The 13,982-nt window shown below is 42.9% G+C and overlaps 1 protein-coding gene across 1 annotated transcript in view; it reads right to left on the bottom strand.

Moving 5' to 3' along the window:
* Nucleotides 1-13,982, bottom strand: part of ITK (IL2 inducible T cell kinase) — a 60,450-nt gene that overhangs the window by 6,406 nt on the left and 40,062 nt on the right. The window contains exons 9-15 of the mRNA XM_019464531.2: nucleotides 8,095-8,177; nucleotides 7,125-7,258; nucleotides 6,633-6,707; nucleotides 4,360-4,531; nucleotides 3,763-3,979; nucleotides 2,785-2,849; nucleotides 2,576-2,694 (exon numbers count right to left, since the gene is read on the bottom strand). Coding sequence (XP_019320076.1) covers nucleotides 2,576-2,694; nucleotides 2,785-2,849; nucleotides 3,763-3,979; nucleotides 4,360-4,531; nucleotides 6,633-6,707; nucleotides 7,125-7,258; nucleotides 8,095-8,177 — 865 coding nt within the window. The remainder of the gene's footprint in view (nucleotides 1-2,575; nucleotides 2,695-2,784; nucleotides 2,850-3,762; nucleotides 3,980-4,359; nucleotides 4,532-6,632; nucleotides 6,708-7,124; nucleotides 7,259-8,094; nucleotides 8,178-13,982) is intronic.

The raw sequence follows: 13,982 nt of genomic DNA, 5'->3' as shown, positions 1-13,982 counted from the left end.
CTCTGCTCCTCCCCTGCTCATGCTCTCTCTTTCTCTCGCAAAATAAACACCAAAAAAAAAAAAAAAAAGTAAAATACTGTGTAGACAGAACAAAAAATATCTCCAAGTTGTCCATTTTTGACCTCTGATTTAAACCCTTTCCTCTTCTGTCTTCAGAAGAAATGTCCCACCCAGTTTTATTATGTACCAATATATTCATAGGATGTCAGAGTGGGAAGAGAGCTTGCAGATAACCACTTTCCTTGGTTTTCAGAGCATATTTCAGAGATTCTTAGGGCAGAGTTTTCCCAACTATGATTCCCAAGACGTCTGAATAAAAATCACCTCAGAAGTTTGTTCAAATGGCAGATCCTGGGCCCCCAGCCCAGACCTCTGGATCAGGATTTCTAAGGGGTCTAAAGAGGCATCTCAGGAGTTCTGGAAATTTGGAACCTGACTGTGAATAAGACTGTGTAGCTCCTTAAGATACCAGAATTTCTAGTGAGATTTCTTTGGAAAATTGAGGCCTGCTGCTGGAAGCTCATTTGAAAACAATTGCTTTCATGCCAACCTTGCAATGCATTGATTGGAAACTGAGGAAGGCCCAAAGAGCTTACTTGACTTGCTTAAAATAGCACAGCTAATTAGGGCAAAAGCATTAAAACGCATAACAAATCTCAATGGTCTTGAGGCAGGCATCAAGTTCTCAGTCCACCCAGGTTTCTGTCTCTCAGGCTTGGCGCTCCTGTGATCTACCCTCTCCACCCTGCTTCTATCAAGCAGGCTCAGTTTTGGATACTAAGGGGGCACATCTCAGGCAGGCATGGACTGAAGCGCAACCTTCTAGTTATAAGATGCAACAGAAAATTCACAACTGACAACCTATGGCAGAAAAGACCTCATGCAGAGTTGGCTGGTGGATGTGACAAAGCGGCCATGGCTACAAACGTGTGGCTTGGTGCGGCGTGACCAGCTGCATCCCTCATAGTGGCTACACATCGGCCATACCTTTCCCCATTGTAGAGGTACTTGGGGAAAAAAGAATCTTCTGCGATGGCTCTGGTGCAGTTTTATTTCTTCCAAGTTCATTCTATAACTTAAATTTGAATAACAAAGTCTTAGCTAGGCTGTTGAACGGGGAAGCTGTTTTAAGGAACAGAAGAACCAAAAATTAACAAACCACTTGATTGTTGGAACTGGATATTCTAAAATGCTGGGAAGACTTCAAAACTAGTTCTCTTAAGAGATTTAATTAGTCAGTTTCTCCCTGGTACTCTAGGTCAATACACTTGGCAAACATTCCCTTCATGCACAATGGCAAAATCAAACTCCAACTCATTTCTTTCCAAACTATAACCCTTATAATCCAAATCAAAGAGATTGGTATGTTTTTGCGTATAGTTTAGTAGTTTGTGTATAGTTTGTGTACAGTTGTGCATAGTTTAGTACACATAAACTATGGCTTAGGATATGACAAAACCAGCAAGAATATTTAGTACTTTCTGCCATACCGACATCATTCATTCTGGCCTTTCATTCATGCCCATTTACACTTACCAGGAATTCTGATCCCTTATCATGGACTGCCAAGTTCATTGTCTACTCTTCTCTCAGTAAGACAGCACCTCTCTTTCCTTTGGACACACCACATTTCTATAATTGCTGTTTTTTTGTAAAGCAATGAAGATCCCTGGATCTCCAAATGGAGATGGTTCTCTCTCAACATTCAGATCTGTGCTCAAGGGTCACTTCCTTGGAGAGGCCTTCCCAGACTATGGTATTTAAACCCACCCTCTTGCCTGGGTGGCTCAGGAGGGTGAGCATCCGACTTTGGCTCGGCTCATAATCTCGCAGTTCATGGGTTTGAGCCCCATGTTGGGCTTTGTGCTGACAGTGCAGAGCCTGCTTGGGATTCTGTCTTCCTCTCTCTCTGCCCCTCTCCTGCTTGTGCTTTCTCTCTCAAAAATAAGTAAACATTAAAAAAAAAGTTTAAAACAGACCCTCCATCCTAGTCAGTTTCTATCCCATTACTGTTTTGTTTTATTCATAGCATTTATTACTATGTGACTTTGTCTTACATACATAACTATTAGCTTGTTTACATGATTGTTATCTGTCTCTCTCTAAAATTTACCTCCAAGAGAATAGGAGCCTTTCGTATACAGGCACCACTGCATCGTGAGTACCTAGATTAGCCCCGGCTTATAGTAGATGTTCAATAAATTGTTGTTGAATAAATGAGTAAAATATTTATTGAGGGTTAAGTGTGAAAATATAATTTTGAACAAAATATGGTCCTGGTCTTCAAAGAACTCATATTCTAGTCTCCTCACTCCTCCAGCTTTTGATCTCACAGAAGCTGTCACCGGAACTCACATTTCCATTCTCATTTTACCCCCCATTTCAAAGATCTCTAAGACCAAATGCAATAATGAGGCTCCTTCATACTTTTCAGAGCTGTTATCACACACAGACTATCAGTGGGATGCCCTCATCACCCAGAGTCCTGGGCAAGTACAGTTGCCTGGATCTGACAAGTAAAACAGCTGGCTGGCAGTCCTGGATCCTGTGGGTGTGGGGACAGAGTGACACTCACCAAATGACCACACATCTGACTTGCTGCTATAGCGACTGAAGGAGAAGACTTCCGGGGATGCCCACTTCACTGGGAACTTGGTGCCTGTGGAACTGGTGTATTGGTCATCAAGAACGAACCTGGGTAGAGAGTGGAGAAAGAATGTCTGAATGTTCTGGGGGCCTGGGTCTCGTTCCTGAGACTTTGCTGGCACCACGTCCCCATATTACCTTGTCATCCCAAAGTCGGACACCTTGATGACTTGGTTTTCTCCCACTAAACAATTTCTGGCAGCCTGGAATGGAGACAGGCAAACAAAAGAGAAAGGAAAACGGTTGGTGGATAAGCAGTATACAAGGGCACTCAGGAGCTTTACAGATGCTAATTAAGCTTCACTAGCACCTGACAGGAGTTAGCTAAAAAGTTAAATGTGTAAGATCCCTTATCAGGATGAGTAAGTTTGGTCTTTTAGTTTTATTCCTGGGATTCTAATTAGAAGAGAAACCCATGGTGGTGTTTAACCAACGATATGTGTTGGTTTTATTATGTGTTCTAATGCAACCTGATGCAATAGGAAATGTTAACATTAGGGACGGTAATGAAGAAACTGTCACCCATTTGACTAAAATAAGAATGTTTTGAGGTTGCTAATCCTCTTTAAACTATTCCTCAATAAGGAGAGTACCTAGTCTCTAATTAGTATCACAGAATTGTGCACTTAGTGATAAAAGACTCCATTCTCTTTACAAATTTTATTTTATTATTTTTCTTTTTTTCAAATTTTAAATGTGCCTACAAATCCCAAGGGGGATATGTTAAAATGAATATTTCTGAGCTCCAACCCCCAGAGATTCTGAGGATGGTTTTAGCATCACCCCAATGTGATTGTGGTAGATCCTTGGATAATAGTTTGAGAATTTTACCGAGAGGAAACTGAGGCACAGAGAGGTTACGAAGGAGAGGCTATATGTTTCATTTTGGAAGAATGTAAACTCAGACTCAGGGTACAAGTTAGAAGCAGGGCTGGGATTAGAGCCTAGATCTGAGTCCTACTAGGGCATCCCCAAGTGGGTAGAAATTGAGAGGGGAAGGAAGATGGTCTGTGACTTGTTATTTATCAATTTATTCCCAGTCTGGGTAGCTGTACATTTCAGGGGGACACACCCCTTCATCCTGAACCTATAGTTGTTTGCCCCGCATCCTCTTACCAGGTCTCTGTGGATGACACATGCCTCTTCCAGGTAGGCCATGCCCTCACACACGTCCAGGCACATGCCCAGCAGGGTTTCTGCAGCAAAGAGTCCTCGCTGGTTGCGCAGGTAATCCGACAGGCAGCCGTGCTCCATGAACTCAAACACCAGGCAGATGGGGGCCTGCTCTAGGCATACCCCATACAGCTGCACCAGTTTGGGGTGAGAGAGTTTCCTGGAGGAAAAAGGCAAGGGGTGAGATGGTCTAAAGTCAGTCTCCCCCAAACACACTCCGTCCCCTAAACAAAAATGACCTGAAGGATGGTGAGCAGTCAAATGGTGTGTGTGAGGACAAATGGTGGTCAGTGTGGCTGGCACATCATGGACCAGAGGAGAGATGGGTAGGAGATGAGACTGGGCAGTGGACAGAGGAAGACCATGACAGGCCATATAGACCATGGTGAAGAGTTTGATTTTAGTCTCCATGCCATTGGAAACCATTGCTAGATTTGAGCAGCAAAATGGCATAACATGGCGGCAAAATGGTATTTAAAGAACACAACACAGAACATCATCCCGAAGACATCTTTGTGTACTCTTGTTTTAGCCACTCACATCATGACTTCAGCCTCCTCTATGAAGTCCTCTTCCGACATAGCCCCTTCTTGAATGGTTTTGATGGCCACCTTGTCCTTGTTGAGCCAGTAGCCGAGATGCACCAACCCAAACTGCCCACTGCCAATTTCCTGTACAAAAGTGAGCTCTGAGGGATCAATCACCCATTTCCCTAGAAGAGAGAAAGAGAGTTTTCCAGGGTCGGCAAGGAGTAGATATGAAGTATAGGGCTACAAGGAGACTAATAGCCCTAGATAGAATGTTATCTTCTTGATAATATAACCTAAAGATGGCAAATAGTATAAGCTTTAGACTTAGAACTTAGATCTTAAAGTTATTTCCACCCCGCTAATAATAACATAGGATATGCATTTAAAACCATGACAAATGTTTGTGGGGAGAGATTACATGGAAAGAGGAAGGAAAATGGCATTAATCAAGATCTCAAAGAAAATAAATGAAAGGGTTCTTGCAACGCCTCAACTATTTTTCTCTACCTGATTGAAAATGTTTTACTGTTGGGGCACCTGAGTGGCTCAGTTGGTTAAGCGTCCGACTTCGCCTCAGGTCATGATCTCACGGCTCCTGAATTTAAGCCCCATATTGAGCTCTCAGTGCAGAGCCCTCTTGGTCCTGCATCTCCCTCCTTGTCTGTCCCCTCCCCCACTAGTGTGCTTGCTCTCTCTCTCTCTCTCTCTCAAAAATAACCATTAAAAAATATGTTTTATTGTCATTTTTCACGTAGAGCAAATTTCATTTGAGATGATCATTCATTCAGTCATTCATCCATCAAAGCTTCCACTATACACTATGCTCAACCTTAGCCGGGCTTAGGAGTAAGGAGGTGGATTCTAAGAGGTCTGGTACAGAGGTACCAGCCAGCACAGTCTGGCACATGGTAGGCTCTCAAGAAATGTTCAGTAAATGAATGAAAGGAAACTGATTCTCAATTTTCACACTGACAAAATGAGCGGGTCCATAAAATAATCTCTGAGATCCCATCCAGCATGGACCACATTAGGATTCTGCAGTTATTAGAATGACCTTATTTTCATAAGGAGGCTAAAGAGGCATTACCCTTTCCTGGCACTTGGTCTAGTACCATTAACAGCTCAATTTCTACCTCTTTGAGGCAGAGACTCAGTGGAAAATAGTACTGAGTTCCTTCTGTGTGCCAGATATGGTGCTAGTTAGGAATGAAGAGTCCACGGCAGTGTTTCTCAAAGTATTACCCTCTAACCATGTGTGTCAAAATCAACTAGAGCATTTGTTTAAAATGCAGACTCCAGGACTCCATTATCAGAGATTGTGTTTTGGTAAGTGTTGGGTAGGGTCCAGGAGCCAACATTCTTAATAAGCATCCCAGGTGGCTTAGATGCATACTGAAGTTTGAGAACCTCCCATCTAGGAGATACAAAATAAAAATCACTTCAGCCTTCTCCTTGACCAGCCAGTTTAGACCAGGGGATGCAAACTCAAATACCTTTAGATTCCAGGTAGATAATCAAAAGGGACAGAAGCAGTTCCAAAGGGCAAGAAGTAATAACAGGGCTTATGGCACTGGAGATGCAAGCCTTTCCTAATGGCATTGAAAAAAATTAATACCATGTTATGAAGACAAACACTTCTGAATGCTTCCATCTTCCAGCCCTTGCAATGGACCGTACCCAGCAAACTAGATGATACAGAAGTTCTAGAAGACAGGTGGGAACGTGGTCCTAAGGCATTATTTCCTATTATTTTTTTCTAATAGCACTCTAATAGTAGAGTTCTCTGTACAAAGTAGATGCTTAATAAACACTTTAATGATGAACTCTTCAGCAAAACCAATGGACATTGATTTGGCCTGGATAAATGTGCTCATATATACATCTCTCTTACACACTTTGCAAATATTCCTTTGTGTACACTGTCTCCAGATATATGGTATACCTGTTTTAATGGTCATTTTTAAAAAAATGTTTTATTTGTTTTCGAGAGAGAGGGATAGAGAGCATGAGCAGGGGAGGAGCAGAGAGAGGAGAGGGAGACACAGAATCTGAAGCAGGCTCTAGGCTCTGAGCTGTCAGCAGAGAGCTCTCTGCAGGGCTTGAACTCACAAACTGTGAGATCATGACGTGAGCCAAAGTTGGCCGCTCAACTGACTGAGCCACCCAGGCGCCCCAAATGGTCATTTTTAAGTCTGGGGAAGAATTACGTACATGGAAAGCCCATTCAGAGTTTGCCCCAGACCTTTAGGGATGTGATATGACAGTTCTGAATGCACTGCTCACCATATCTCAGTCCTGCTGTGACTGGGGCTTTCTGCCTCCAGGAACAAACTGGATACCGGAGTCGAGTGACCAGACCTGGGTTGATTAAAAAGTGAAAGGTGGCAGTTAGAGCTTTACTATAGCAACTGTTCAAATTAAACCACCAGGAAAAAAAAAAAAAAAACAACCCAGTGCAAAAGCTATTTTTATTCTGGAAAACAAATCCCAACGCCCAATCACTGATATCACACTCCCTCCAACAAGAGTCATAAAAACAGATGGGCAGGTGGTGAAATCCATGAGTCTAACCACAGAATTTGCTAGTGGAAAACATGCAATATGATCAAATATTCGGCATTCTTTTCTATTTGTAGATTTAGTTATTATTTATGGTCAGTTTGCCTGCGATGAAGAAACCCGGCTGGGAATTTTTCATTTTTTTCTCAAGTTCCCCAGTGAGTGCACCCCCCCCCCCCCACCGCCCCCAACCCGGCCTTGTCCTTTAGAACTTACCTCCTCCATTGTGTTGGTGGTAATTGATGAGGAGAGGGATGGAATCAAACACATACTTTTCAGCCACATAATATCGTTTGGGGTTATCATTAGTTTCCTTGATGTGATAATGCTTGATACAGGGGTTGTTCTCACTTAAACAAAAGAAGCATAAATGCAGTGATTATTAAGAAACAATGTTTAGACACAAAAATGTCTACTGGTATCAGCTTCGTATGAGCTTTGTTTTTTACCCTCTCAGAAGGATGGCAGATATTAATTCTTACTGGACTTTGCTTATTGCCAAACTGCTTTGTTGTTACTTATTTTTTCATTACAATAGAATTTGAGACCTGGATTGGCTCTTAGAAATTTTTTTACAGAGGAGGAAACAGAGGTATGGAGCGGGACAGACAGCATGAGGGTCTTGCAGTCAGCCGGCTGGAACATGGCCACTTGAGCTCCATTGTCTCAGAGAGGCACCATCAGCTGTCTGAGCCTCGGTTTCTTCGATGGAAAGGAGCATAGTAATACCTGCCTTCAGAGCTGATTAGGATCAGAAACAGTCTGTAGGGTTCAGACACATGGTAAGGACTCAGTAAATGGTAGGTAGCTTTGTTAGCAGAGCCAGAACTAAATACGTATCTTCTCGCTTTTGGCTGAAAGTATCTTCTTTGTTAGCTGTGGGTTAAATGATAAACGCATCAAATGCAGAGTCAAGTATTTTATTTCTTTAGAGCTCTGCACGCAGGGATGCTAATTTAGGAGAGACAGTGGCGTCTGGACCCAGCTCTGTCACTCTCCAGGAAAATGACTTCAGCGATGTCCTTAATCTCCCTGGCCTTGATTTTCTCAGAGGGATCAGCAAAAGCACACTGTTTCAAGCCACCCCTCTAGCTCTTGCCCTGTCTGACGGTGCTGTGTGTGGCCTATTGCTCACCCACCTCAGGACTATCTCTCCCCACTTTGCTGAGCTGAGTTAGCACCGTACCTTACAGCGGCTTTAGTGAAAACAGACACGGTGTAAGTTCCTGGAGTCCTGGAATCTCGTACCATGAAGGCTCCTTCTTTGGCCTGGAATGGTTAGAAAATACAGAAGGTTAGTGATCCCAGGAAACCCGGCTCCTGCGTCCAGCTCTACTTTCTTGTCTGTGAAAGGAGAAAATACTATAGGACAGCTTTGCACAGAGCAGAATTTCAGCAATAATGGCTAGCATTTCACCTGCTCAAGCAACAGGTGTTTCTTAAGGTCCTACCATGGATCAGAGACTTCTGGTGATGACATAAGCAGTGCATGAAGACAGATAAATGCAAGGCTGCCCTTTTGGAGCTCACCATGTACCAGGCTCATTACAGATATTGTCCAACCCTCACCACAACACTGCAGTCTAGACGTCACATCCTCAATTTACTGATGAGGACACTGAGTGCCACAGAGCTTCCGTGACTTTCCCACCATACGCAACTAGTATGCGGTAGACCTGGGATTTGAACCTTGCACATGGCATGTGAGCAAAGGCCATGCTCATTCTGCTGCTCCAGGGTACCTCTGCGCAACAAATGTTAGAAACCACTTCTCCATTCCCCTCCAAGGGCACAAAGCTTTCTGACCTGGAAGCTTTGTCAGTTTCTTCATGGGAACGTATTTATCAGGCCCTTTCTAGAGTGCTGATTTTGCTGCAGGGCAAAGGAGAAAAAAACATGAAGTTCCTGGTTGCATGAGGGAAGTAGAGAGAAGGAAAAGCCCCAAGACTGTGCTCTTCACTCCCCTTGACAGTTTTGCCGGTGCTAATGAATCAAGCACAAGCAAATGGATATGCCAATTTATTCGTACCTGGTGGAAACATTACAATCTGAACTCTGTTTTGAGTACATCACGTCTAATGCTGTGTTCCTGCCCAGCTGTAAATGCGTGCTGGTAATATTTGCAAAAGCTATTACTATGAGTTACTTAACTTCAACATAGGGAGGGCCACAAGTGAAGGCCAGAGAAACACATGAGCCTCGTGTGAGCCACATAGACTGGTAGCATATGGAGCACAGTATGTACGATTTAGAACGATGCAAGCCCCTCCATCCCCAAATCCCCTCCATCCCCAAAGTGGATTGTCTACACACCATGAAAGCAATACACACAGATGGCCATGCTAACTGTTTGAACCCTAGAATCTCAGCATTGTAGGATGTTTAGCAGCATCCCTGGCTTCTATCAACTGGATGTCAGACACTGCCAAGTTGTCCCTGGGGGACAAAATCACCCCGGTTGAGAACTACTGATCTGGCCTCACTCCCTATACTCCTGTGTCCCAAACTTTGTTGATTATCACAATCACCTGAAAAATCTGAAGCACAGAACAAGATGAAACAAAACAACAAACACCTAACCGTGCTTCACCCCATGCATATGATCTTTGAATCACCAGGACTGGCAACCTGGTTTGTGAACTTTTTAGAAGCTTGCCTTGTGTTTCTTAAAAAAAAAAAAAAAAAAAAAAAAAAAAAGGTTTATTTATTTTGAAGGAGGGTGGGAAGGGCAGAGAGAGGGAGTGAGAGAATCCCAGGCAGGCTCCACACTGTCAGCACCAAGCCTGATGCAGGGATCGATCCCATGAACCAGGAGATCATGACTTGAGCTAAAATCAAGAGTCAGACATTTACATGACTGAGCCACCCAAAGGCCCCTGCTGTGCAATTCTTACCGACTTGCAGGTTTGGGCTCCACTGACTTAGCTGAACATGTAGCTCCTATTTGTAATATCCTGATGAGTAGTCTCTATCTTTAAACAGTAGTAAAACTGAGTGTGGAGCCTGCTTAAGATTCTCTCTCTTTCCCTCAGCCTCTCTCTCCTGCTCTCTCTCTCTCTCTAAAACAAAAAATAAGATAAAATAAATAAAAGATCTTTTATAAATAAATAAATAAATAAATAAAACTAGCTTTTGAGGCATAATTTACATACCATGACATTCTCCCGTTTCAAGTGTACAATCCAATGATATTTAGTAAATTTACAGAGTTGTGTCACCATCACTACAATCCAATTTTAGAACATTTTCATTACTCTCAAAATATACTTCTATTTGCACCCTGGCCACACTAATATGCTTTCTGTTTCCATAGATTTGCCTGCTCTAGGCCTTTCATGTAAATGAAATAATATAATATGTGGTCTTTTGTGCCTGGCTCCTTACAGGTAGCATATTGTTTTCCAAGATTTATCCAAGTTGTAGCATGTATCAGTCCTCCATTCCTTTTTATGGCTGAATAATATTCCATCGTACGGATGTATCACATTTTGTTTACCTGTTCATCAATGGATGGACATTTGGGCTGTGTCCACCTTACGGCTACTGTGAATGGTGCACCCGTGTCTGGCTTCTTTTGATCAATATCACGTTTGTGATATTCGTCCACGCATTACATGTAGCATAGCTTATCTTCAGAGATTTCCCCCTTTATCAAATAATGAAGCTTTCGCTCTTGCCTCATTAGAATGGGATGGGTTAAACTCAAGGCAGGAAGGAACAAAACTTCAGCAGAGGAAGATTTTATCTGCATATCTTATTCTAAAAGGGGAAGAAACAGACCAAAAAACCCCCAGACGTTTATCAAATGTCTGTGAAGAGGGGAACGTGAACGTCTCTTCTACTTAATTAGTAATGTTTTGTTGTTGTTCTTATTTTCCCAAAGAAGCCATTATTTTTTTAAAACAAAACAAAACTGTAATCAGAGTGGGGCCCAGCTGTGAACAAGAGTAATCCACAGACGTGAGAAAAAGGGGAGGTAATGTTTGCAGGCAGCTCGGCTAAGCAGGGGAGGTTCAGAGCTCTTCCCCCATCATACTTGCTCTAGGTGGCATTCAGTGAGGGCGACAGGAAACTCTCATCTGGGGCTGAGGCAGTCTAGAGTTCTGAGGAAAATGAGGCATCCAGCATGTGCCTTACCACTTACTTCCTGCAAAGGGCTCAGAGGAAGTCACAACCACTAAGAACACTGTAAAGGGTCTTTGTTCATATCACCATCATGCAAAGGGGGCACTGACTTGTACAGTTTAGCCAGAAGAGGGGCCCTTGTTCCCTTGGGACATTTTTAAGGTTTCAGTTTACCTTTTACTAATTTTCAAAGAGGCAACAATAGGGGAAAAAGCCATGGAGATGGTGAAATATATGGATGGGAATTATGGGATGGGAGAATAGAACTTAGCTCATATATTCTCTTGTTAACTGTGTGTGTGTGTGTGTGTGTGCATGTATATGTGTGAAGACGCACCCCTCCTCTAGTCCAGAACTATGCCGCTGATTCACACTCTGAACGTGGCCTCAGTTTACTCTTTTGTAACACAGATGTTCTTCAAAGGGAATTCTTACTCTACCAGTCTATAATTCTGTGAATTCCAGCTGTTTCCTGTTTATATGTATGAGCTTCAGTTTCCTCATCTGTAAGATTCCTTTTGTAAGGTTGTTGGGAGAATTAAAGTGTATAGAGCCGTTCGTGGAATATACCAGAACAATGACTATTAGGGCTATCATTAGCCATTGTTGTCATATGCTATGGTATTCTGTCTGTTGGAGGTATTAATTCCTCCAACACACGTGTGCGATGCTGTAAGCCATGAAATCCCTGCTTGTGAGGAATTTACTCTCTAACTAAATGGGTTAAGACAGAAGATAAACTGCTGAGGCCCAAGAGAGAGTAAGAACAGTGCCACTGGAGAAGTAATGATATTGCACCAGAAAGGTTCAAAGGACAGACAACCATGTTCCATGGCCAGGGAGATGGAAAGCATGAGAAGCTTCTTAGAGGAGGTGTTATCTGATGAATGGATAGGATGGTGTAGGAAATGCTTTTCTGTAGTTCCTAAACTTGGGTAACTTCCAGAATCACCTGGGTGCCACCTCCAGAGGTTCTGGTTGGTGAGACCTAGAGTTTGGAATCTGTATTTCTATAAAGAACCCCCAGTGATGCTCTTGATCAGCCAGTTTCTCTTTAAGCATAGTTGTTAATTTAAAAACATTTTTTAAGCATTTAATGTATTTATTTATTCAACACATATTTGTTGAGTAACTACTTTGTCATAAATACAGTTTGGGTTTCTAGGTGCAGCGGGAACAAGATAAAGCCTTTCTATTCTAGTGGATAACTGTGGATGGGGCAGTACATTAGGAGCTCTAGCTGATAAAAATCTATCAATCCATCTCTTAAGGGTCCTACACTTGTTCAGATAACAGAGATACTAAACACACCCACGAAACAATTCTGCTATTGTTTCAAGCAGCCGACAATACAGGGACCCACTGATGTTTGCCCTTATATTACCTAAGAAGGCAAAGAGGATTTGGTAAAGTAGTTCAGAATATTAGCACGCAGGAATGTTTCAACTGCCCCAGAAAGCAAAATGTATTTAAGTGTCTCCAAGGAACTGCTGTCGAGCAGGAAACCTCTTCAGCTTGTCATTAAATGTGGGCTGTTTCAAGGGCTCCATGGGTAACACTTCATTAACCAATGTGTGATTGAAAATAACAAAACTGCACTTGTTTAAACTCCATATAATTCAGGTTTTTAATTAATTTTGCAATCCTTTCAATTAGTTCTTATCGGTCAGGTTTTGCTATGTTATCCAATAACATAGCTTGGCTGAAGTAGGAGCTGAGCCCGCTGCATACGCATCATAAGTTTGGCTAGAAAACAATACGGATTCCCAGGAACTGACTCTGGTGATTCTGATTCTGTAGGTCTGGGTGGGGGCCTGGGATTCTGGATTTTTAAGTTTCCCAGTGGTTCTAATGCGTGGTCTACTGGGGACCACAGGAAATCATGAAGTGCAGAGTTGATGTGGAACCAAGGAGAAAGCAGGGTCCAGTAATGACTCAGATCGATTCCTCTTTCCCCCCATGAGATCTGACTCTTCAGAGTCGTCTCTGAACTCTGAGGCCACTGCCAGCCTGCCTCATGCTCATAGTTTATCTTGGATTGTCCTCTGACTCTTCAGTTTGTCTTCTTTTTCAGTACAGCCTAAAGCTTGTCGAGGTCAAAGATCCTATCTCAAACACCCCTAAGTGCTTAGTCCTGTGCTCAGCAAAATGGTAAGGTACTTGAGTTTATAGCCAGATATCCTAATGAAGGAAATGGTGCACACACGCCGAAGCTGAGAGGGCTGCTAACGGAGACAGATGACATAGTGCAGGCTGTCTGTTGTGTCCCTCACTGGTAAGCACACAGAGTCTTTTGAGAAATCCGTAAACAACTGAACTTGCTCTCTTTGATGAGAGCAAGCTGCCCAAGGGCAGAACATCTCACCTTGTCCTCTTTGCTAGCAGCTTGCTAATCGGCAACTTACCCGAAGAAGATGAAGTTCACTGCTCCCCAGTATGACGATGGGTTTTTCCTTCTCCCCTCCCCTTTTCCTCTTACAGAAATTCTATTTTTGCCTTTGATGGAATGAATCAATCTGTCACCAGTTTCCCCTTCTACAAAAGTAAATTGCATGCCAATAATAAACTGCATGCCTTTAAACTAATCTTTAACAATATTTATTAACCCTCCGCCTTCCCATCACAGACTTTCATTCCCTTCCTGGCACCTTCCCAGGTCTCCTTCTCTAAGTCTCATCACTAACTGGGCAAATAGTGGCTGCCAGTTTGGGTAACCAGCTGTCCCAGTTTGTCCAGGACTGAGGGCAGGCTGGGATTTCTGGGCACAGGACTCTCAGTTTTAAAACTGGGACAGTCCCAGGACCAACCAGGATGAGTTGGTCACCCCACCTTCATCCCGTGCAGGAAAGATTTGCAGTTTAATTTAAATTTCTTACAGATAGGAAAACCTTCAAACACAAACTAGAAAATAAGGTGCAATGGCAGGGATAGGGTTGACATTTTGGCACA

The sequence above is a fragment of the Panthera pardus genome, unplaced genomic scaffold (assembly GCF_024362965.1).
Source record: "Panthera pardus isolate Hobbes unplaced genomic scaffold, ASM2436296v1 HiC_scaffold_2, whole genome shotgun sequence".
Classification (NCBI taxonomy): domain Eukaryota; kingdom Metazoa; phylum Chordata; class Mammalia; order Carnivora; family Felidae; genus Panthera; species Panthera pardus.
This window is presented reverse-complemented; position numbering and strand designations above follow the sequence as displayed.